Source organism: Onychomys torridus, chromosome 3 (genome assembly GCF_903995425.1).
Source record: "Onychomys torridus chromosome 3, mOncTor1.1, whole genome shotgun sequence".
In the NCBI taxonomy this organism is placed as follows: Eukaryota; Metazoa; Chordata; class Mammalia; order Rodentia; family Cricetidae; genus Onychomys; species Onychomys torridus.
The window spans coordinates 133,210,438-133,233,227 of NC_050445.1; the positions used below are offsets into that span (position 1 = coordinate 133,210,438).

Sequence of the window (22,790 nt, forward strand, 5' to 3'; positions counted from 1 at the left end):
ACAGAGACTGAACCGACAATCAGAGAGCCTGCCTGGGACTGACCTAGACACTCTGCATATGTGTTACAATTGTGTAGTTTGGTCTTCTTGTGGGTGTTCTAACAATGTGTCTGACTCTTGCTGGCTTTGGGGACCCTACTCCTCATACTGGCTTGTCTTGCCCAGTGTTAATAAGAGGGGAGGTGCTTAGTCTTACTGCAACTTGATATGCCATGTTTTGTTGATATTCAGGGAGGCCTTCCCTTTCCTAAACAAAAACAGAGGAGAAGTGGATTGATTAGGGGGTAGGAACAGAGGGGAAATGGGGGGAGGGACTGGGAGGAGAGGAGGGAGGGGAAACTGTAGCAGGGATGTAAAATAAATAAATAAATTTATTAAAAACAAAACAAATATAGTTAAGTATAATGCATGAGGATCATCTAAGCCAGGACCACAATTCACTGGCTTAAAGCTTTTTAAAAGGATTTACTTTAGGCCAAGCATGGTGGTACCTACCTTTAGCCCCAGCTCTCAAGATGCAGAAGCAGGTGGTAGATCTCTGTGAGCTCAAGGATGGCTTGGTCTACATAGTAAGTTCCAAGACAACCAGAGCTACATAGAGAGACCCTGTCTCAAAAACACCAAAAACAAAAAGTACTTACTTTACCTAGCTATCGTGTTAACCCATAAAATAAGACATGAAATACCCACTAGGAACAGCGATAAAAGAGATTAAAAAAAAAAAATCAAGAAAAGATTGCTAAAACAATGCACCCTTCACACAAAATCTAAAAGCTTGAGTTAGTATTTTTTTCTCCCTAGGAATCTCATGAACATAGTAGAGTAAGCAGTTATTTATAAGCAAACCATCATGTATTCACCCCCAAACAAATCACTAGGCCAAAATTAATGGGAAAATAGTTTAATACTTTTTATAGCACAAAATAAACCGAGACAGGAAGAAGCAATGAGCTCATTCAGGCCTAGGTGACCCTGCCGTGACCTGTCTCACAGCACACATCCCTCCAGCAGGTTCCACAGTCTTCTCAAGCTCCCACCCTGACTTGTCATAAGCACCGAAGCACCATGGCTGCAGCTCTAGAGGACAGCCCCCCATTCTGGAGACACTTCAGCTCTCCTCGGCTCCTCTCAGACTAGACTTCTGACTTCGTTTCTGCTTCTGACCCTGGATCCGGAAGAGCTTCTTCCTCAGGTCCTTCTGCCGCCTCAGCTTCTCCTCTTCCTCCTTCTGCTTCATCTTCACATGCTCCTTGTTGTGCAGGTGTCTCTGCTCTTTGGCCTTTTTCATTTTCTGTCTGTGTATTGTGCTCAGAGCATCAAGCAGAGCCAGGACCTGACAAGACAAGAAGGGGTGAGCACAAGCCAGGGGGAGCCTGCCTGTCACCTATGTAATCAGGACCTCACCACACTGACTGCTGCTATCAAATGAGATTCAATCCCAAGTGAAAATTGAGTGAAAATTCATCACAACTTGCATGGGGATGTAGGTATGTATGCAGTTTACCTTTATGATAAAGACCCACATTTATCACTATATGGAACCAAATACAACTAGCTGAGTGGTTCACCAGATAGGGGTCCCTTACTCCCTATCCAAATATAGGTGGACTATGAGTAACCAAGGGTGTCAAGTCGCCTCTGGTTCTTCCTCCAACTTCCAGGTCAAGGGCCCTGCATCAGTGTGGCCCCTGTGCTCCTGGTGAGCTCAGAATGCAGCAGACATGACAAGTGTGCTGCTGGAAGCCCTGTTTCTGTATCTAAATGCAATGAGAAATAGTCACTCTCGGACAGTACCTTCCTCTCATGAGGTTCACGTATGACAGCCGGTCTCTGCCTGTCTTTTGGCACTCTGCCTGCCTTTGCTTGGATCTTGGGCTTGTTCTTAAATGGCAGAGCTTTCTGCAAGGCTTTTGGAATGTGCAGTGAGTTAAAATGTTTCTTTTGTCTCAGGATTGGCTGAAAAGGAAAAAATAAAACAGAGACTATGTTTAAAAGTATAACTTACATGTACTTAAAACCATTATGTAAGATCTTCTCGTGGATTGACTTTTCTACAAACTCAGTCACACCAGCATCTGCTGACTACCAGAAATCAGGATTCAATCACCCATCCGATGTGGACAGCCTCAATGGGCATCTACACAGCTAGACAAAACAGAGGCACACATGACATTTACATTCTTCTGAAAATTCAACTGGGCCCAACAGAACAGAGAAGAGATTCAAGGTAGCTCAGGAGAGAACTTGGGTTTTATCTTTGAGACTCTAGGGCGGTTCTCTTCCAGCATAACAAGGACAGTCTAGCTTCTCACTGTGACTGTCAACCTCTCTTCCCCAGCAGTCAGTTTAACTCTGATTCTGACTGACCGATGGCAGAATAAGAATTAATCAGCACATAATTCTGTGTTCAAATTGAATAGTTTGCCTTCGATATTTAACCACTCCAGTGATAACTATAAAACAGAGTTCTGCAGGAGCCAAGCCAATGGAGAAAAGCAAGTGTGCAGAGAGCATCTCTACTGGGCTTCCATTTCTCTAAAGACATCACCCATTATCTTGGTTAAAGAACTCAAACTTCCAGATTTAAAGAACTCAGATAAACCTTCTCCAAAAAGGAGGTAGAGCCTCACTGGAAGGTGGGTCCCTAGAGACAGGTCTTGAGGGTCTATGGCCCGGACCCACGTTCTATACACTCTGCTTCCTACCTGTGGATGCAATGTGACAAGCCTCTTCTTGGTCTTGCCATCATGCCTTCCTTAGCATGATGGACCATCTCTTCTTAAAATGTGAGCAAACCCAACCCTCCCTCCCTAAGCTGTTTCTAACCAAGTATGTGGTCATAGCAACGAGTTAAGTAAATAATGGACCTTACTAATAACTTCAGAACACATTGGGGACTCTACACTGAAACCGGGCACATGTGCAACCTGTAGCCCATGTTATACCTGTCTGACTTTAGAACGGTCCAGATGCCCAGAAAAAGAAAGAAACATGGATTTAAAAAAAGGGGGGTATGATTAAAGAGCAATTAACAAAATAGCAGAAATAAATCTTTCCCTAATATACACAGAGTAGCTAGATGAATTTTTAAAAAGACAGTCCTGTTACATGCTGCCCAGCAGAAACACAGTTTGGTGTTAAGTACACCTAAGTTAAAAGTGAAGGTTCAGAAGATATCCAATGCCATTAGTAACACAAAACTAACAAAACTCATACTCTTTATATGCTCTGGATCTATCATCCAGTCTAAACGTCAAGATAATGGAAAAATAGGAAACAATAAAAACTCATCCATTAACATCATCTTCCCTAATTATTGGCAGCTTCATATTAACTAGAATAGCATTTCTTATAGGATTCTACTCAAAAGACCTGATTTATAGAAGCCGTTAATACATCCTGTGCCAATGCATGAGCCCTTTTAATTACATTAGTTACCACATCACTAACAACTGGCTACAGCACCTGAATTATCGGTTATCTGCTTATGTCAGAGAAAACAGGTTAAGTCAAAAACTGTTACAAGAGGGGCTGGAGAGATGGTTCATCAGATAAGAGCACTTGCTGCTTTTCCAAAAGAGCTAGGTTCAGTTCCCAACACTACAGACATCCATAACTCCAGTTCCAGGAAATCCAATGCCCTCTTCTGGACTCTGCAGGCACCAGGTGTACACATAGCACACATAGGCAAAAGACCATACACATAAAAATAATAAAATCATTTTTAAGGAAAAAACCTCTTATAAGAGACAAAGATATGAATGATAAAAGTCCAACTGACTGTGATGACATAACTGTAAGCACACATATGTTCCCCACATGTATGTACCTAAATATACGCACATGCTACAGACAATAGAGATGGGCAAAGCTCTTAGCCTAAGACCTGAAACTCTGAAGCAGCTATAGGGAAACAACACACTGGCACAGGTAAGTCACTCGGGAAACGAGACCGGTGACTGACAAATAGGGCCTTGTGAAATTCAAAGAACCCTGCCAACCATGTGAGAAAATGGGCTACGGAATGCAAGGGAATCTTGGCCATCTATACATCTAGCAGGTGACTAACAGAACAAAGAACTCCAAAAACACTATAAACAAAAAAAGCAAACAGCTCTACCCAATGAAAAGACGCTGAATACAGATTTCCCCAAGGAAGAAATACAATGGCTAATAAATTATTTTTAAAACTGTTCAACATCCTTAGCCACCAGGGAAATGCAAATTAAAACCACTCTGAGATTCTCTATCATCCCACTCGGAATGCTATCATCAAGATGACCAATGACAACAAATGATACAAAGTGTGTGCAGAAAGAGGAAGATTCATTTACTGGTGACAGAGTGTAAACTGTTCAGCCATTATGGAAATCAGTGTGAAATTTCCTCAAAAAGTTAAATGATAGGTCTTCTATATATATGACCCAACTATACCCCTCTTGGACAAACACTCGGAGATCTACATCAAACTACAGAGGTACTTGTGTTCATGTTTACTGCACATCTCTTCACAACACCAAGAAAGGAAACCATAGGACATCATCTATGACAGACACTGATGTGAATTTTCAAAAGTATCAGAAGAAATGGAATCCAGAACTAAAAAGTGATTACATGTAGGATTTATCCCTATGATACAAGGAAAATCAAACTGATACAAATCAATTAATGTGACTGGTTAAAAAGCCACTCACAGAAAAATGTTTATTTGGCTCACAATTATTGTGGGATGGTCAGGTGATAGGAACTTCAAAGAGCCACTACCCAGTCAAAAGCAGAGAACAATGGAACACAGTACAGTGTTCAGCAGGCTTTTTCCATTCTTATACAATCCAGGATCACCATCTCTCCAGCCCCTCTTGTAACAGTTTTTCACTTAACCTGTTTTCTCTGACAATTTATAGATTTGATTCAAACCCTATCAAAATTCCATAGAAATATAAAAACAATTCTAAAATGTGTATGTAAATATAAAAAACAAAACAATAACAAAAATCAAATGGCCCAAGGCAAAAAAAAAAAAAAAAAAAAAAGTAGAACAAGGTATCCCATTTCTTGATTTAGGAAGGAACACTGCGAAATGCTACCTTCTGGACACGACAGACTGTACTCATGAGCCTACAGTGGCTCATCTGCACAGACCTGCACAGACCTGCACAGAAGCAAGCCAGTCAACATTCCAGCACTGGGGATGGGTTTGGGGGTGTGAGGTTGAGGAGCTACTGGTGTTTGATGGCTAATGGAGAAGTAATTCTTCTGGGGGTACAGGCAATGGTAGGGGACGGACTGCCTACTGCCTAGACCCACGTGGATTCAGTAGATTATTCTTTAAAAATAAAGAAGAGAACATAAAGGTGTAAGGTAGGACTTGGGAGGTCCAGAGATATCTGGGGGTGGATATGATCAAGATACACACTTATATGTATATGCCTATTGTTGAATATTTGTTTAAATATAAAAATAAAAAGATGTGTTGCATTTATTTAATTAGGTAAAGATGTGTTGCTGTTTTACTTTGCTGCCTATTAGTCTAGGCACACTACTGGTCTAATAAAAAGCTGAATGGCCAATAGTGAGGGAGGAGGTACAGGCAGGACTTCCGCACAGGGAGAGTAAGTAGGAGAGATTTAGGCTCAGGGAAGAAAGAGACACCAAGGAGACACTAGGGACCAGCCAGCCAGACACAGAGGAAGCAGGAAAGTAGGTCACAAAGAATGAAAGAAAGGTAAAAAGCCCTGAGGCAAAATGTAGATGAATGGAAACAGGTTAAATTAAGTTATAAGAGTTAGTGGGACAAGCATAAGATAAGGCCAAGCATTCAGTTAATAAGTCTCTGTGTCTTTATTGGGAGCTGGGAGCAGCCCAAAGAAAATTCTAACCACAGTATATACTCACATACATGATTATATATTATATAATTTATATAATATAAATGCATGGCCAAAGAATAAATAAAATAGTCTTTAGAAACTTGTATTACTAGGCTATAATAATGAAAATTGCAACATAGACCATTAGTATGGAAGGAGAGCAAGAAATGACTCCAGACCCACATGGTCAGCTAACTATATGCAAGGGCAAGCAAGAGGATACAGGATAATCTTGTCCATCAACATGTGAAAACTGTCTCATTAAAAGTACGAAAGTAACACTTAATCATACAGCTAAATCAACTCAAAATGGCTCAATGTTAGACCCTAAATGTTTTCCAGGAGAAAAGTGCCTAGATTTTTTTTTGGATATCACACCAAAAACCCCCCAAACCCCAAGGGAAATGACATTAAAGTGAAAAGCTTTGGCACTGCCCACAGAACAATCAACAAAATGCAAAGGTAAATGCTAAACAGGAAAGGAGTATTGGTGAGCTGCCCACCTCACAGGGCTTAGGAAACAGAGCTTAAAAGGGCCTCCCAAGCAAATCACACTGCAACAAATAAGCAGAGCCAGGAACCAGCTCAGTCTAACAATGAGAGCGTCAATGCGTGAAACCTGGGTCCAATTCCAGTAAGCTCCTCCAAAACAACCTGTCTAAAGCAATGGGCAAAGCCCCCAGCAAGCATTTCTCCAAAGATATAAAAACGGCAGAAATGCAGGATGAGTGTGACAATACCCAGAAGAGATAGGATACACACAAGAACCATAGCTTACACAAATGTTTTGTGTTTGGGACTCTTGTCAAGTAGACTTTTGAGTGAGGGGGTGAAATGGCAGAAATGCTCGGCTGCTTCACCCACAGTATGTAACCAACCATCTTACCAAATCCATATGTATTACAATGTCATTAGTAATCCTCAAATATAACATTATGATTTTACAAAGCGTTTTAATCTCATTTCCAATTTGGAGAAAACCACTATAATCATTTTTCTGTTCCATCTCCAAAACAGCAAATATACAACTATTGAGATCAAATTTAGCACCAGACTTTACACTTGAAAATACAAGTCACGGACTGGAGAGATGGCTCAGAGGTTAAGAACACTGGCTGCTCTTCCAGAGGTCCTGAGTTCAATCCCCAGCACCCACATGGTGGTTCACAACCATCTGTAATGAGATCGTGTGCCCTCTTCTGGCATGCACGCATCCATGCAAGCAGAACACTATACATAATAAATACATAAATCTTAGGGCTGGAGAGATGGCTCAGTGGTTAAGAGCATTGACTGCTCTTCCAGAGGCCATGAGTTCAATTCCCAGCAACTACATGGTGGCTCACAAACATCTATAATGAGATCCGGTGCCCTCTTCTGGCCTCCTGCAAGGACACATGCAGGCAGAACAGTGTATACATGATAATAAATAAATAAATCTTGGGAAAAAAAGAAAATACAAGTCACATAAATAAGACACTATAGGGTTGGTGGACTAGCCCAGAGGTAGAACACTTGCTTAACATATACAAAGCACTAGGTTTGATCTCTAGCGCCACAAAAACTAAAAATATTGCAAATAAAGCAGCTGTGTGATGCTGTCTAGAAACACAGACACATGAGGCCTGTACCTTGTACAACGAGTCCTTGTTTGGCTTTAGTTTGATGCCATGGGCAAGCCTCAGCTGATGTGTTGTCCGCATTCCTGACCAGGTGTCTTTCTCACCCACTGGTTTCAACAAAGATGTTACAGGGTTATAGAAGGCCGGGATGGAGACAGGATACCAAGTTCGCATGAAAACAATATCTAGAAGAAGAGGTTTTGAAAGAAGGTCTGTATCCATTTCAAACAATATACAGACATGTGCACACCCCAAGTCATCCCAACATCTCTACTTGGTTGAACAGTATTGGAAAGAGAACTTAACCAATTAAATTACTGCTAACTATTGCAGAGCTCCGGGTGTGAGCCCAGCAGGTACAGTGTGAATCAGCTGAGTACAGGATACTCAACTGGACAGGGCTGGAGCTGACCCGCCAACTCCTTCAATCAACACCAGTGAGAATCAGTAGCAAATGATAACACAGTATCAACACAACACAAAGGAGTCTTACCACTCATTAGCAACTTGTCCTCAAAGCTGGCCCTGAATGCTCCTTCTGGAGCCCGGAGTGCTTTCTTGATCTGTCCCCTTATGCCACTGACAGTTCGAATGACGGCACCTTCAAATTTGGCTACTTCCAAGGCAGAATTAAACATTCCCTACAGACAACAAAATAAAAACACTCACATACATTATCACTTACAGCATTGGTTAAAAAACAAAAAGCAATTCACTAAAAGTGAAATACTATCATCAAAAGTATACTACTCAACTTTACGTTCACTGAAATAACCTCTTTACAAGAAGAAAGGAGTATCAATGGGTGTGAACTGGCCTGGACTGCCTTGGCCTCCTCTTTTTTGCAGTGCTGAGAACCAAACTCTAGGCCTTACACTCTATCATGGAGTACTACCACCCTCCTTATACAAGCACTCTATCACGGAGTACTACCTTCCTCCTTTGTATATAAGCACTCATCACTGAGTACTACCTTCCTCCTTTGTATATAAGCACTCATCACTGAGTAATACCTCCCTCCTTACACAAATACTCTATTACTGAGCTCCACCTCCTGTCCTTAGGATCTTTACTCTGAGTCTTTAGTAGAGACTCCTTCCTGAATGAAACTTTCAAACTACCATCTGTAAATAATGTATAGTCTGCTGAAATCTTGCCATTTGTTGCAAACTGCTAGACAAACTTTCTATTCAACAATCCGACAAATTTAGGATTTTTTCCCCTTACTGACACATCTTTAAAGTAATACAACCCAGTGGATGAGTCTGTGTTGTCTCTGGAACAGACTGTGTAAAAGTCACAGCTGTAGATACTAAATATCTCTGACTTTAAGTACAGTACAAATCAATATAAATAAAACAAAAATATCGAAGGTCAAGATTTCAAATACTTTTCTAAAAACTCTAAACTTGTACTTTTGAAATACAGGAAAATCTGCTATTTAACCTCATTTGATGATTCCCAGTCAAAACAAAGGCCTACTTTGAACACTGTTAACACGACCTTCATGTTTGTGGGTAATGTGTATATGACACACAGATCTAAGTTTCTATCCCAAAGATAGCCCACTACAAACATAAAACTATTTCAAAAACTGAGAAGAAAGTCCATATTGGAAATACTGCTAGTGCTAAATATTTCAGGTAAATAAAGAGTATTCTACTCTTCCTTTAACAATAATTTGTAACATGAATATACAGACCTTAATAAATGAAGTATTCTTGAATATTTTATAAGGAAAACCAGTTAGTTTTAATTTCTTCACAATTTTTATGGATTTATCCAGGTCAAGGACAACTCCAGTGGCAGCAATCCGAAATTCAGGCTAAAAAGAACCACAAAAAATTGAAAATAAGAGTAATAGGAAAAGAAAAATTACAATTCTCTGTGATATAATGCCAAAATTCCATTCACTTAAACAGTTAGCTACGAAAGACAGAATTTCTTTTATTTCCTTACTAGGTACTTACTTATAATTTTGTTTGCTTGAGAAATGGTTTAATGTAGCCTAGGCTCACCAGCTATGTGGCAGAGGATGCCTTAGAAGGCTGCCTCCTGGGAGATTTTAAGTATGTTAAGCCACGACAGCTGACTTCATCATTCTCCTGAGAGTGATTTCATGGTAACAATTTCACAACGATCAATTCAGAACCAAAGGAAAAGGCAAATTCAGTTGCAACATTTAAAAATGAGATTTTGGACCTCTAGGTGGGCTACTTCCCTTCTCTCATATGTTATGTAGAACCAATAAATGAGGCTTGCTCTGTCCAGTCAAAGACTACTGTGAACATACTTTGTCCACAAAATGTACTGTAATAATTAGTATCCAGTGAACACTGCTTAAATACTTTTTAAATAAGTCCAAACAAGGCATAAAAATATACAATGCCATCATTGTCATTATAATTCTCCCTCTCTTATGACTCCCACACTCAAGCTGGGCGGTGGCACACGCCTTTAATCCCAGCACTCAAGCAGAGGCAGGCGAATCTATGTGAGTTCGAGGCCAGCCTGATCTACAGAGTGAGATCCAGGGCAGGTTTGAGAGAAAACCTGTCTCAAAAAAAACGGAAAAAAAAAAAAAAAGACTCCCACACTCTACTTAGGAAAGCCAGGCAGGGCAATTCACACCAGGAATTCTGACATTCAGATGGCTGAGGCAGGAAGATTGTGAGTTCTAGGCCAGCCTGGGTCATACATCAAGACCTTGTTAGAAAGAACAGGAAAGGAAGGAAGAGAGGGAGGAAGGGAGGGAGGGAGGGAGAGAGGGAGGGAAGGAGGGCAAAGGCTGCAGGAAAACACAAAGCAATGTAGTGGGTAGCCATTCCAGCATTGGCCTGGAAGTTCCAACCCCCATTGAGGCTTCGGTAATGGTCACGCCCACAAGGTGGGGCTGAGGGAGGAAGTTGAAGACCCAGGATCCAGAGGAGGTCTCTCTCTTGGTTCTGGGACCCTGGACGCTGGAGGTAGGTAGACCGAGCAGAGTTCTCCACAGAACACCGCCTGACTGCGTCATACCTTCGCCAGACCCTACAATCTACCTACCCCTTCATTTGTAAGTTACCCCACAAAATAAACCTCCCTTTTAACTACGTGGAGTGGCCTTAATAATTTCACCAATAAAGCAAGGAGAGTACTACATATTAAAGGTAGCTGATTTTCAATTCAGCTTCATGAATTCAGTTCAGTTTCTAGTTCACTTGAAAAATCGATAAAGAACGCATCTCTGATATTTACCATCACACCACTGACAGACTGTATTGCCAAAAATCCAGTTCCTTGTGGGGTGATAGGACCTTAAAGAAAACAGAAAAGAAAAAATAGCAAACCACATATTTTACTCCAACCCCTTTTCTCAAAGAAACAAATCTTTCAAGTTGGGGTTTCATAACAGTAAAAGAACTATTATGACATAAGCCTAAATGGTATAAACTGATCTTATAATTATTATAATCACAATTTACCCCAAAAAGTTGCTCCACAATGCATGTGCTGCGGGGTGTACTTTAGAAGCCTCTGTCTGCCATTGTGGTCTTCAATATAGTACAGTGGGATTGTCTGAAACCTCCTCCATCCTACAGAAAAAATAATTGGGTCTCGAGACTTGAGGATTTTCTTATACCAACGATGTTTCTTGAGGCGCATCTGGAGACATAAACAGTCAATAAAACACTGCACATGCAAAGAACCTATCTCCAAGCACGCAGCAAAGGGTACCTACCTGCACATATCCCACAGTGCCCTCACTATTGCCCAAACCACCCAGAATAATTGGGTAGTGGGGGTCAAAGTTCTGCACGAATTCACAAGGGATGTTTTCAATCTCAATTCGGACATACATTCCGGGTCGAAAACCCTCGTACTGAACTCTGGTTTCATCTTCTTGATCTTCAAATTCAGCATGGTTAAGCTACAGATGAGATAAGGGGACAAAACAGAAGCACAATAAACCCACAGTATTCTTAATCAACATTAAGATTAAATTTTAGAACATACAAAGGAACCATGGACACAACAATTTAGGTTTTATTGTAATAAAAAGTTCCTCTTTTTATTACAAGTCCTCTTCACCTCTGTATTTCAAGACATGTACCAACAGTGTTTTCTGTTGCTCCAAGTCACAGCCACGAAGTCCAAAAGGATGTTGCTTAGCGAAGGTGCCTGGGCTATACTCCAACTCCCTGTCAATCACTTTATGTAGCTCTGCTCATCACTGGTCGAAGAACAACCAGTCTCCCCTCCCTTGTCCTCACGCTCAGCTGACGGCTAGCCCTGCTTCCAGTCAGCTGTGTTCTGGTGTCTGTACCCACACCACCTTTCACTGTCGCTCTGCAGTGTGCGCTAAGGACAAGCAACTACTTGGTAAAAACGTTTTTTGGAAACAAGATCTATGTAGTCCAGGCTAGCCTTGAGTTTTCAATCCTCCTGCCTCAGTCTTCTGAATACATGAATTACAGTTGCACACCACCATGCTAGGCCATAAATTAAGATTAAGTAACATTAAATACAGTTCTTCAACTGCACTTGTATGTGGCAGGTGGCTGGGATGCTGGGCAGCACAGAGGCAATCTACAGATTATTTAACCACACCTCTATTCAATGCCAAACTTCTGGCCCCCAAAAGATCTTCCTTCTATTATTTTTCTCATCTTTTCAAAACCTTGTGAGTCCTCTTTCTTTACCAACTACTTTTCTATTTCTCTGCTTTACTTTGAACAAAACTCCACGTTTCCTAAGAGTCAGTCTCCAGAGCTGGTCTCATAACCGCTTTCACCTAGCACTGCATGAAAGAGCTTGTCAGTCACCACAGACCTTCCAGGCCGTACCCGGTTGTCAGTCACCACAGACCTTCCATGCGTACCCAGTGGTGGCTTCTCCCCGGGAAGAGCTTCTACAGCATGTGTAGACTGCCGGCTTCTGGCACACCAGCCCTTGGAAATGTATCTCTTGGCCACTCTTAGCCCTTCGCCTCATCTCCAATCTCACACACTCCTGTTCTCGCTCTGTGCTAACTTCCCCAACTACCTTATGGCTTGAAGGAGCCTTTCCTTCTCAGGGACCTCCACTTAGGTAAGCCAGGCCCATTAGAACTTCAGGGCGACTAGAGAGAGGTTAAGTTAGAGTGATTTAGCTAATAAGAGAGACGGCAGTGTGCAGCTACAGGTCAGGGTGTGGACGTCTTGAGAGTGAGTCCTACTTAGCTGTCCTTACAATGGTAGGTAACTTCCTGCATCTATGCAAGGTACAGGTTTTCAAAGTATGTAACTTACAAGGTATCGGCTGAGAAACTAAAGTCTATTTAAGTGAGACTCTATACACGCTGGTTTACCTGCTTATCTTACAGCACCTTCTTCAGTGAGTAAGAGTGCTTGCTGAGCCAGACAGCGGTAGCACATGCCTTTAATCCCAGCACTCGGGAGGCAGAGGCAGGCAGATCTTTGTGAGTTCGAAGCTAGCCTGGTCTACAGAGCAAGATCCAGGAAAGGTGCAAAGCTACACAGAGAAACCCTGTCTCGAAAAAACAAAAAACAAAAAAACCCCAAACAACAACAACAAAAAAAGTGTTTACTGTGCCCATAAAAACACACATTAAAAAGTCAGGCATTGCTGTGGATATCACTCTGTGTAAATAAAGTTCTGTTTGGCTAGTGGCCAGGCAGGAAGTATAAGGCGGGACAAGAGAGAAGAGAATTCTGGGAAGTAGAAGGCTGGGGAGACACCGCCAGCCGCCGCCATGAGAAGCAACATGTAAAGACACTGGTAAGCCACAAGCCATGTGGCAAAGTATAGACTAACAGAAATGGGTTAATTTAAGATACAAGAAACAGATAACAAGAAGCCTGCCACGGCCATACAGTTTGTAAACAATGTAAGTTTCTGTGTGTTTACTTGGTTGGGTCTGAGCAACTGTGGGACTGGCGGGTGAGAGAGATTTGTCCTGACTGGTCCAGGCAGGAAAACTCTAACAACAAGGCATGGCTGTGCATGTCTACAACCTCAGCTCTGTGGAGGGTGAAAATGGAGGATTGATAGGGCTCTGGGGGCTACCAGCAGACCTTTGGCAGGGTCTGTCTCAAAGGAGCATGGCAGAGAGTGACAGAGCAGGACAGATGTTCTCTCAGCTGTGTACATGCACACAGATGCATTCACTCACATGCACACATACAGGGAAACAATTTTCCTGTGTAAATGAAACTTTAAGGTTGTTTCCATGTGATGCACTGTTTAGATTTAGAATGCATTCAGAGGGAAGTGCTAACACATTTAAACTCAAGGCCACAAACATTATGGCCTGAAATAAACATTGTTTGAGGATTTTTAACACTCTTGAGGTGTTATCTTTGTAGGTAGTTTTGATTTTTTTTTCAACTGTGTTGATGTTTCTTGACTCTCAGTACAAAATGTAAACTGGATCTCAGGATGAGTCCTTCTCTTCTACGTTCCCTTACTTTTCTGTCCTTCTATCCTGCCTCAACTGCATGCGTTCCTCAGAAGCAGAGACCATGACTCAGTCATGACTGCTTCCCGAGCATGTGGGGCCTGGTACAAAAGTGGTGCTGATGCCTCCCAGTGACAAGAAAAAGCAATCTGAAGAATCCCACCATACATTTCAAGCTGGGGCTCAAAGGAAAACGGGGAGCAGGCCAGCAGGTGGCGCTGCCTCAGCAGCAGTCCAGGACCGCTTTCTTACCTGTGCTTGCCTCTGCATCTCACCCTTCAGATCATCAAAATACGTGCTTTCTCCTCCGTCATACTCTGCGTCAAATAGCTCTTTCAACTTTCTCTTCTTACTCAGACGCTTTTTCTTAACACTTTCCTCATCAGGTGGGTCAGTTTCTTCCTTAACGTCTTCTTCTGAGTCTTCAATCTTAAGTTTCCAGAATAAAAGGTATTGAGAAGTTTATGGAGAACGTTCTTCAAATAAATAAAGCAGATTTTTATACAGTGTTTGAGCTTAAGAATTCTTTGTTATGATCATCAGGAACAAACAGACTTTGGTGCTGCTCCACTCTTCATCTGGCTGGGTGTGGCAACATGCATGAAACAAGTGTCTCCCACTTAGATGCTCCAGACACTGCTCAAAGTATATCAGGAAGAATAAGGAATCTTTTTATGGTGCTTTTAAATTTCATCATTAAATGAGAGCAAAAGAAAGACAAATAAAAAGCATGAACTTGACAAATGACTACAGCAGGGGCGGGAGAGATAGTAGGTAGCATCCATGAACTGTACAAATGAACCGTTGCCACTCTTTAGAAGCTATCTATCCATCTGACAGATGTCCCAAAGCAGATCTCTCTCAGGACATAGTGACTGGATCAAGCCTGCAGAGCCACATCAAAGCCATACCTGAGTATCCGGGCCCGGGTTTCCCTTGTGCACGTCCCCCGTTTCTAGGTCTTCAAAGTCACCATAAAGCTCCTCTGAAAAAGAGCATTTAAATGTCTGTTCTGTGACTGCCCAGCCTAGTCAACCCTGTGTTCTGCATTCCAAACTTCATCTCTATTATTCCCATCACTCTACGTGTCAGGAATCTAAAAAAAAAAAAAAAAACTTATATGGCTTAAAAATAAACATTTCACTATTTGCTTAGGAAAAGTAAATGGACCCAAGACTTGAAACCTCATTTAGCTAATGACTATCTTTCACGTCTAAGTAATGAACACTATGAGAGGCACAAGTGCAGCCTTGAAGGTCAACTCCAAAACAACATTTCAAAGAGTAAGTGAAAAGATACAGCCTGATAAGAGCAAGGAAAACTAAAAATACATTTACAAAAGTTGATAAATGAAACCTAAACCCTAGCCCAACGTTTATCTATAGTAATCAATGCTGAATGAAGCAATAAAGCAGATGCTAAGTGTCCCTCCTTATGGGCACACAAAGAAAATGACCTTCAGAAAAAAATTTGGTAATTGTGAACTGCAAAAGGTGACCAAAGAGTTATCTCAAAATCATACTGTGTGTGTGTGTGTGTTACCAGGAATGAACTTATCAAGGCCTATGTACATGTTAGATGAGCACTCTACTACTGAGATGCATTCCAAGCCTTTTCCATTATGAGGCAAGGTATTACAGTTGCCCAGGATGTCCTTGAATTTTCTACATAACAGTGCTCTGTAACATAGACAAAATACAAAACTCGACATCAGATCCTGCCTCCAGGTTCCTGACTTGCATTCCTCCCTGATGTCCCTGGATGATGAACTACAAGCTGTGAGCTGAAATAACCCTTTCCCCCCCAAGTTGTTTTTGGTCATGGGGTCTCATCACAGCAGGGGGACACCCTAAGACAACAAGTGAACTTTATACACACAGTTTTAAATGAGTAGGAGGAAAAATCTCAAAACGTTAACAAGTCTTTTATGTGGAGTGGAATTTTAGTATTATATGTACTTTCTAAAATTCTCTGCTATAGATATGTACTTTTTATTATTAGTTTCACTAAAACAAACATGCTGAGGACAACCCACACACAATTCCTATTTGTAACTATAGGAGGTTTCTCACTTTCCTTTAAAGTCCCCAAATAGCAAATAGGTCAGCTAAGGGCAGAAAACAGGCTACCATTTGTCAATTCCCCAAAGCATTTACAACTGACCAATTTTCAACCTGACAGGAAGACATTAAAGAAAATATGAAGGGTAGGAAAATGGCTGTTGGTAAAGTGCTTGTACTTGCTAGCTCAAACGACCTCAACTCTCTCCCTAGAATTCATGTAAACAAAAGCCAAGTGATTTGCAATCTTGGTTAGAGAGGCCAATCCCTGGATCTTCCTGGGCAACCAGCCTACCATACTTAGTGAGTTCAGGAAAAGAAGAGACCAGGCCTAAAAATAAATAAATAAATGGGCAGGCAGTGTCTGAGGAAGGGACACCATCTGAGAAATAACAGCTAAGGTCCCTTGCTTCCAGAGGCATGTGCACACTCAAACACACAAAAATGCACAGCCCTGACTTACCGTCCTCTGCTAAGATCTTGGCTGCATCTTTCTCGTCTTCCCACTTCCCAGTCACAAAGCAATCTCTGATACTGTTCATAACCTACACAGAAAAGCCAGCACTTAGTAGATTTACACAAAATAACTATTTTTCAGAAATGGTAACAGACAACAATTTGCCTCTAAATATTTCTCAGGACATTTCAAACTGGCCCTGTAATCCTAATACATACCTATAATCCTAGGACCAGGATTGTTGAAGCAGGAGAATATTCAAGCTCTATCTAGATCACACAGTGAACCAACTTAGAATACACAGAGACTGTCTCAAAAATATTAACAAGAAAGCAAATACACACTTCTATGGATACATTCATTCTACATAAGTGTGTGAGATAATTCTTACAGAATAGCAGAAAAATATCTGCAAATATATAGAAGGGACATATACCCAGGATATATAAACTGATAAGGGATATGTTCTCAGAATAAACAACTCTTATAACTAAATGCCTAAATTTTAAAAATAGGCAGCTGGGCGGTGGTGGCGCATGCCTTTAATCCCAGCACTCAGGAGGCAGAGCCAGTCAGATCTCTGAGTTCAAGGCCAGCCTGGGCTACAGAGCGAGTTCCAGGACAGGCTCCAAAACTACACAGAGCTCCAAAACAAAAACAAACAAACAAAAAAGGCAAACAGTATGAACAGGTATACAAGAGATAGCAATCATCTGAAATGATGCTTGACAACATCAGCTATCTGAGAAATGTAAATCAGTATCATGATATGACACGCTTCACACCTTCTAGTGTGGCTAAAAAAAGATAGATACAAAAAACTCTTGAAGATGTAAATAAACTCGAACCCACAAATATTGCCGTAGGAATGAGAACTGCACAGCTGTTTTTTAAAAGAATGGAGAATATATGGGAGAAAACTTGTTTTCTCTAATCTTATCAACAGTAACTAACACACTGTTCTGATACAGTTTTGTATATAACACTGAGATAAATGAGATGAGCAATTACATGACTTTTCTAATTTTACTCCTTCAATTCAACCAAGGGCTAATTCTCTAGAAGGAATGTAATTAAAGATATAAATAGATAAATAAAGAACATGAAATTGAGAAGCGGTGCAGGATGGATATGATTAAAATACATTGTGTGTGTGTATGAATATGAAATTATCAAAGAATATCATAGTAGGTTCCCTAGCCAAATTTAAAGGGAAAATGACTTCCTCCCCTTCCCCGCCCTTCTGCCAACCAGCCGCCATCTACCAAAGAACAAGCCCAGTTCTAGACCTGAACCCTCTTCCCCTGAACCACCTTTGCCATCTGTGCAGACTAGGTCTGGGTCAACTTGACACAAATCATTTGGAGTGGGAGCATCGGTGGAGAAAATGCCCCCACTGGATCAGCCCATGGGCAAGACAGTGCTGCATTTTCTGGACTGAAAATGATACGGAGAGCCCAACTCACTGAGGCAGTGCCATCCCTGGGCTGCTGGTCCTGGGTACTCTAAGAATGCTGAGCAAGCCATGAGGGACATCAGTTCCTGCTAACATGTTCCTGCTTTGAGTTCTTGCCCTGACCTGTCTGGATGACGGAGTGTGAACTGTAAGGGGAAACCAATCCTTTCCCAAGTTGCTTTTGATGACGGTGTTTTACCCCAGCAAAAGAAACTCTAAGTAAGACCCACCACCCTTGCTCTCCTGTCACTATTTGCAAACACAAAGGCTACTTCTAGACCAAGGTCCACAAACCCTCTTTATATCATTGCTGGCCAAGTCACCTCCTCCCTCTCCATCCCCTGCATTCCTTCCCAAAACAGCTACCACCTCCACCCCCACAAATCTAGCTCCAGACCCATGGCCTTTGAACCTGCTTCCTTCAAGAGCCATCTTTCCTTCCCTATATGCCCGTTGTCATCTCTGTACTCACAGGCCTAGCTCTAGACCAGGGTTTGGGAGCCATCTTTCCCTGGACCAATTATACAGCTCATTCACTAATTTTATATAACCTACCTCAGGTCATACATCTGCACTGGCCCAATCCAAGGAAGGTCAGATTTTCACTTTCAGACATACAGCCAAAAAAAGAAGTCCACATGCCCAGGTCAAATCACCAAAACAAAAAAATAACATGAATGACCATGACAGCCTGTTTCCCATTAAAACCCAGCAGTCTTACAGGAAGTGTTCTCTATTGAGAACTACCTACGTGAACCCTAGCACACAATTTAAAAGCACAATTATAAACTTTATCAAAGAATTCACAGGAATTTAACGAAGGCATGAACAAATACTTCATTAAATTCCACGAGGGTAATGATAAACACCTGAGAGATGTCCAAGAAAATACAAATACATGGCTGAATGAAATGATGAAGATAATTCACAATTTGAAACAAACTGAAGTGAGGATACAATGAGAAAATGTCAACATCCTGATTAGAAAACTGCAGGGAAAGCCTGGCCAGCAGAACAAGACAGGACACCAGGACTGGAAGATGAGCAGAGCATCTGGACTGAAGCAAAGACTATGGAATAAATACTAAAGCACAGGAAAGGAACATTCAGGAAATGTGGGACACTCTCAAAAGACCAAATCTTCTCATTACTAGCATAACTGAGGAAGAAGAACCCCAGATCAATGGCATAGACCAGATCTTCAACAAGATCACAGAAGCACACTTTCCCCGAAATTAAGGAAAGACACACCCGTAGAGATACAGGATGCACACTGAATACCAAACAAGGCCGGAAAAGAAACACCCCACAGCAAAACACTAAGGATACAGAACAAATAAAAAACACTAGAAGCTGCAAGAGGAAAAATACAAGTCACATATAAAGGGAAATCCTTCAGAGCAATACCTGATTTCCCAGACATGACTTCTCACTTCTGGAGCAATGCACTCTAAGTTCTAACATCACAACTACCAACCACGTGGTCACTGTACTCAGTACTGTACTTAACTATCTACTAAAGTTAAGTGAAAAGAAAAAAATTTTCTATGATCCAAACAGCCTAAAAAAATTCATTTCCAACAACAACAACAACAACAAGATGCTCAACAGAATCCTGGAAGCAATACTCCGAACTGAAGAGAAAAACAAATACAGCCAAGAGACTTAGGAAGAAAACGAAGCTAACCTTTAATGAATGCCAATTACCAGGAAGAACACAAATTAGCAGGAAAAAGCAGCAAACAGACTGCGAGCTGGACACACCTGTTCAACAATACCCTTCATTTCCTCAACTCTCCAGCCAAAAGACAGGCTGGCTGAATGGATTGAGAAACAAAACCCAGAGGACTGGAGGGGTGGCTCAGCAGTTAAGAGCACTGGCTACTCCTCTAGAGGACCCAGGTTCAATTCTCAGCACCCACATGGCAGCTCACAGCTGTCTCTACCTCTAGTTCCAGGGGATCTGACACCCTCACCCAGACATACATGCAGGCAAAACATCAATGCACATAAAATAAAAAAGTTAAAAGAGAGAGAGAGAGAGAGAGAGAGAAAATCCATTCATCTATCATCTACAAGAAACTCAGCTTTAAAGATACTACCTTAAAGTGAAAGGATGGAAAAAATATTCCAAGAAAATGGGATCAAGAAGCAAGCAAGCATGGCCATCCTAATAGCTGACAAAATAGAATTCAAACTAAAACTAACCAGAAGAGACAAGGAAGAGCACTTCATTCTAATCAAGGGTCAATTAATCAGGAAAATATCACACGCACCAAACTCTGCTGCGCCCTATCTGGCTCAGCAGCTGCAGTTACGAGCACTCTTCCACAGGATTTAGGTGATTCCCAAAACCCATATTGTGCCTTGCAACTGTCTGTAACTCCAGTCCCATGGGATCTGATGTCCACTCACCTCCACGGGCATCAGGTACACACAGACATATGAGCAGACAAAACACACACACACACACACACACACACACACACACACACATAATTTTTTTAAGTCTTAAAAGAAATTAAAAAAAGAAAACACACTAATGACACATATTAACAGAAACCCAACAACTGTAGGTGATTTCAACACACCATTTTCTCTAATAGACAAAAAATAAGAGAAACCTCAGAATTACATGACATCAAAAACAGATCTAACAGATGTTCCACCCAAATGCCAACATACATTCTACTCAGCAGCTCATGGAAGCTTTTCTAAAATAGACCACATGCTTGGTCACAAAAAAAAAAAACCTTAACAAATACATAAAATCTGAAGTAATCCCATGTATCCTATCCAATATTACGCAATAAAAGTCTATAGCAGCCAGGGGGGCGGTGGTGCACACTTTTAATCCCAGCACTTGGAAGGCAGAACCAGGCAGATCTCTGTGATTTAGAGGCCAGCCTGGTCTACAGAGCAAGATCCAGGACAGGCACCAAAACTACACAGAGAAACAGTGTCTCAAAAAACAACAACAACAACAACAAAAGTCAATATCAAACAAAACTCCAGTAAATGTATAAACTCTAAAATCATGGAGATTAAACAACTTATAACTAAATGATCGGCAGGTCAGAGAAATCAAGAAAGAAACAAAAATATTCATAGACATAAATGAAAATGAAAAAGCAACACAGCAAAACCTCTGGGACACATTAACAGCAGTTCTAAGAGGGAAGCTGGATCCCTATGTGCCCATTAGGTTAGAAAGAGCACAAATAAATGACGTAAGGATGCAACTCAAGAATTTGAAAACACAAAAACAAACCAAGCAGATGGCAGGCAAGAAATAATAAAAATCAAATTAATAAAATGGAAACCACAAACAAACAAAAACCAATACAAACAATCAATGACTCTAAGGCTAGTTCTCTGAGAAAAGCAAGGACAACAGATTCTTGGCCCAACTAACCAAAGGAAAGAAAAAGGAGACCCAAATTAATAAAATTAGAGACAGGCAGTGAACAGCTACCACAGACAATGAAGAAGTTCATAATAGGTTAAGGGAATACTTTAAAACCAAAATAACCAACCATTACTTAGCAATCTTAAGTTCTTCAAAGACAGAAACAGAAGGATCACTCCCAAACTCATTCTAAGATACTCATACTAGTATCACTCCAGTATCAAAACAAGGCAAATGCCGGGCGGTGGTGGTGGTACACACCTTTAACTGCAGCACTCAGGAGGCAAGGGCAGGCAGAGATCTCTGTGAGTTCAAGGCCAGCTTGGTTTATAGAGCGAGATCTAGGATAGCCAGAGCTACACAGAGAAACCCTGTTTCAAAAAACCAAACCAAAAAACCAAACAAAGAAAAACAAGCAAAGACAATAAAACTACAGACCAATATCTCAAAATCCTCAATACCAGTAAACTAAATAAAAGCATGTAGGAAGATCATCCACCATGATCAAGTAAGTTGGCTTTATCTCAGAAATGCAGTATGGTTCCTAAGTCAGTAAGTAAAATCATAGAAATGGACTTAAAGACAAAACTCACATGTTCATCTCAAGAGATGCAGAAAAGGCCTCTGACAAATCTAACACGCTTTCATGATAAAAGTCCTACAGAGAGTGAAACTAGAGATGCTGTGGATATCGCTCTGTGTAAATAAAATTCTGATTGGCCAGTGGCCAGGCAGGAAGGATAGTGTAGGCGGGACAAGAGAGAAGAGAATTCTGGGAAGTAGAAGGTTGGGGGGAGACACCGCCAGCCGCCGCCATGAGAAGCAACATGTAAAGACACTGGTAAGCCACAAGCCATGTGGCAAAGTATAGATTAATATAGAAATGGGTTAATTTAAGATAGAAGAAGTAGATAACAAGCAGCCTGCCACGGCCATACAGTTTGTAAGCAATATAAGTTTCTGTGTGTTTACTTGGTTGGGTCTGAGAGACTGTGGGACTGGTGGGTGACAGAGATTTGTCCTGACTGGGCCAGGCAGGAAAACTCTAACTACAAATGGTGCCCAACGTGTTGGCAAGAGTTTCCACCTAAAACCTGAGAAAAAAGATTCTAAGACGGAGCTAAAAACAGCTTCCTAATTGTCTCTCTCAAGTTAGCGGCAGCCTGCTGGTTTCAGCTACTATGGCGGGTTCCTGTCGTGTGCGTCTGACCTGCAGTGTGGCGGGAATAAGGAGTCTACAAGCAGCACTTTGCTCTGCTGCATGGTGGATTCAGCCTTTGCTAGTTAAAAAAAAAGTTTTCTAGGCTATGCGCTGCTTTGATAGAACTGCTTCTGATAGTTGATGGTACACATGGCTCCAGACCCAGAGCTGGCGGTAAACTGTACCACCGCCATGTTGGGAAGCTGAGGTGGGCGGAGCCAGCAGCCACAGTGGCGTTTCAGTCTTACAAAGATGGATATTACACAGAGAATCTGG

At 41.4% G+C, this 22,790-nt stretch overlaps 1 protein-coding gene across 1 annotated transcript in view; it reads right to left on the minus strand.

Moving 5' to 3' along the window:
* Window positions 1–885: 885 nt before the first annotated feature.
* The window catches only part of Bms1 (BMS1 ribosome biogenesis factor), a 42,511-nt gene continuing 20,606 nt past the window's right edge, over window positions 886–22,790 (minus strand). Inside the window, exons 13-23 of the mRNA XM_036182178.1 lie at window positions 16,455–16,536; window positions 14,843–14,916; window positions 14,184–14,360; window positions 11,214–11,402; window positions 10,957–11,137; window positions 10,730–10,788; window positions 9,195–9,317; window positions 7,986–8,133; window positions 7,502–7,677; window positions 1,795–1,956; window positions 886–1,333 (exon numbers count right to left, since the gene is read on the minus strand). Of these exons, the coding sequence (XP_036038071.1) occupies window positions 1,109–1,333; window positions 1,795–1,956; window positions 7,502–7,677; window positions 7,986–8,133; window positions 9,195–9,317; window positions 10,730–10,788; window positions 10,957–11,137; window positions 11,214–11,402; window positions 14,184–14,360; window positions 14,843–14,916; window positions 16,455–16,536 (1,596 nt within the window). The 3' untranslated portion in view covers window positions 886–1,108. The remainder of the gene's footprint in view (window positions 1,334–1,794; window positions 1,957–7,501; window positions 7,678–7,985; window positions 8,134–9,194; window positions 9,318–10,729; window positions 10,789–10,956; window positions 11,138–11,213; window positions 11,403–14,183; window positions 14,361–14,842; window positions 14,917–16,454; window positions 16,537–22,790) is intronic.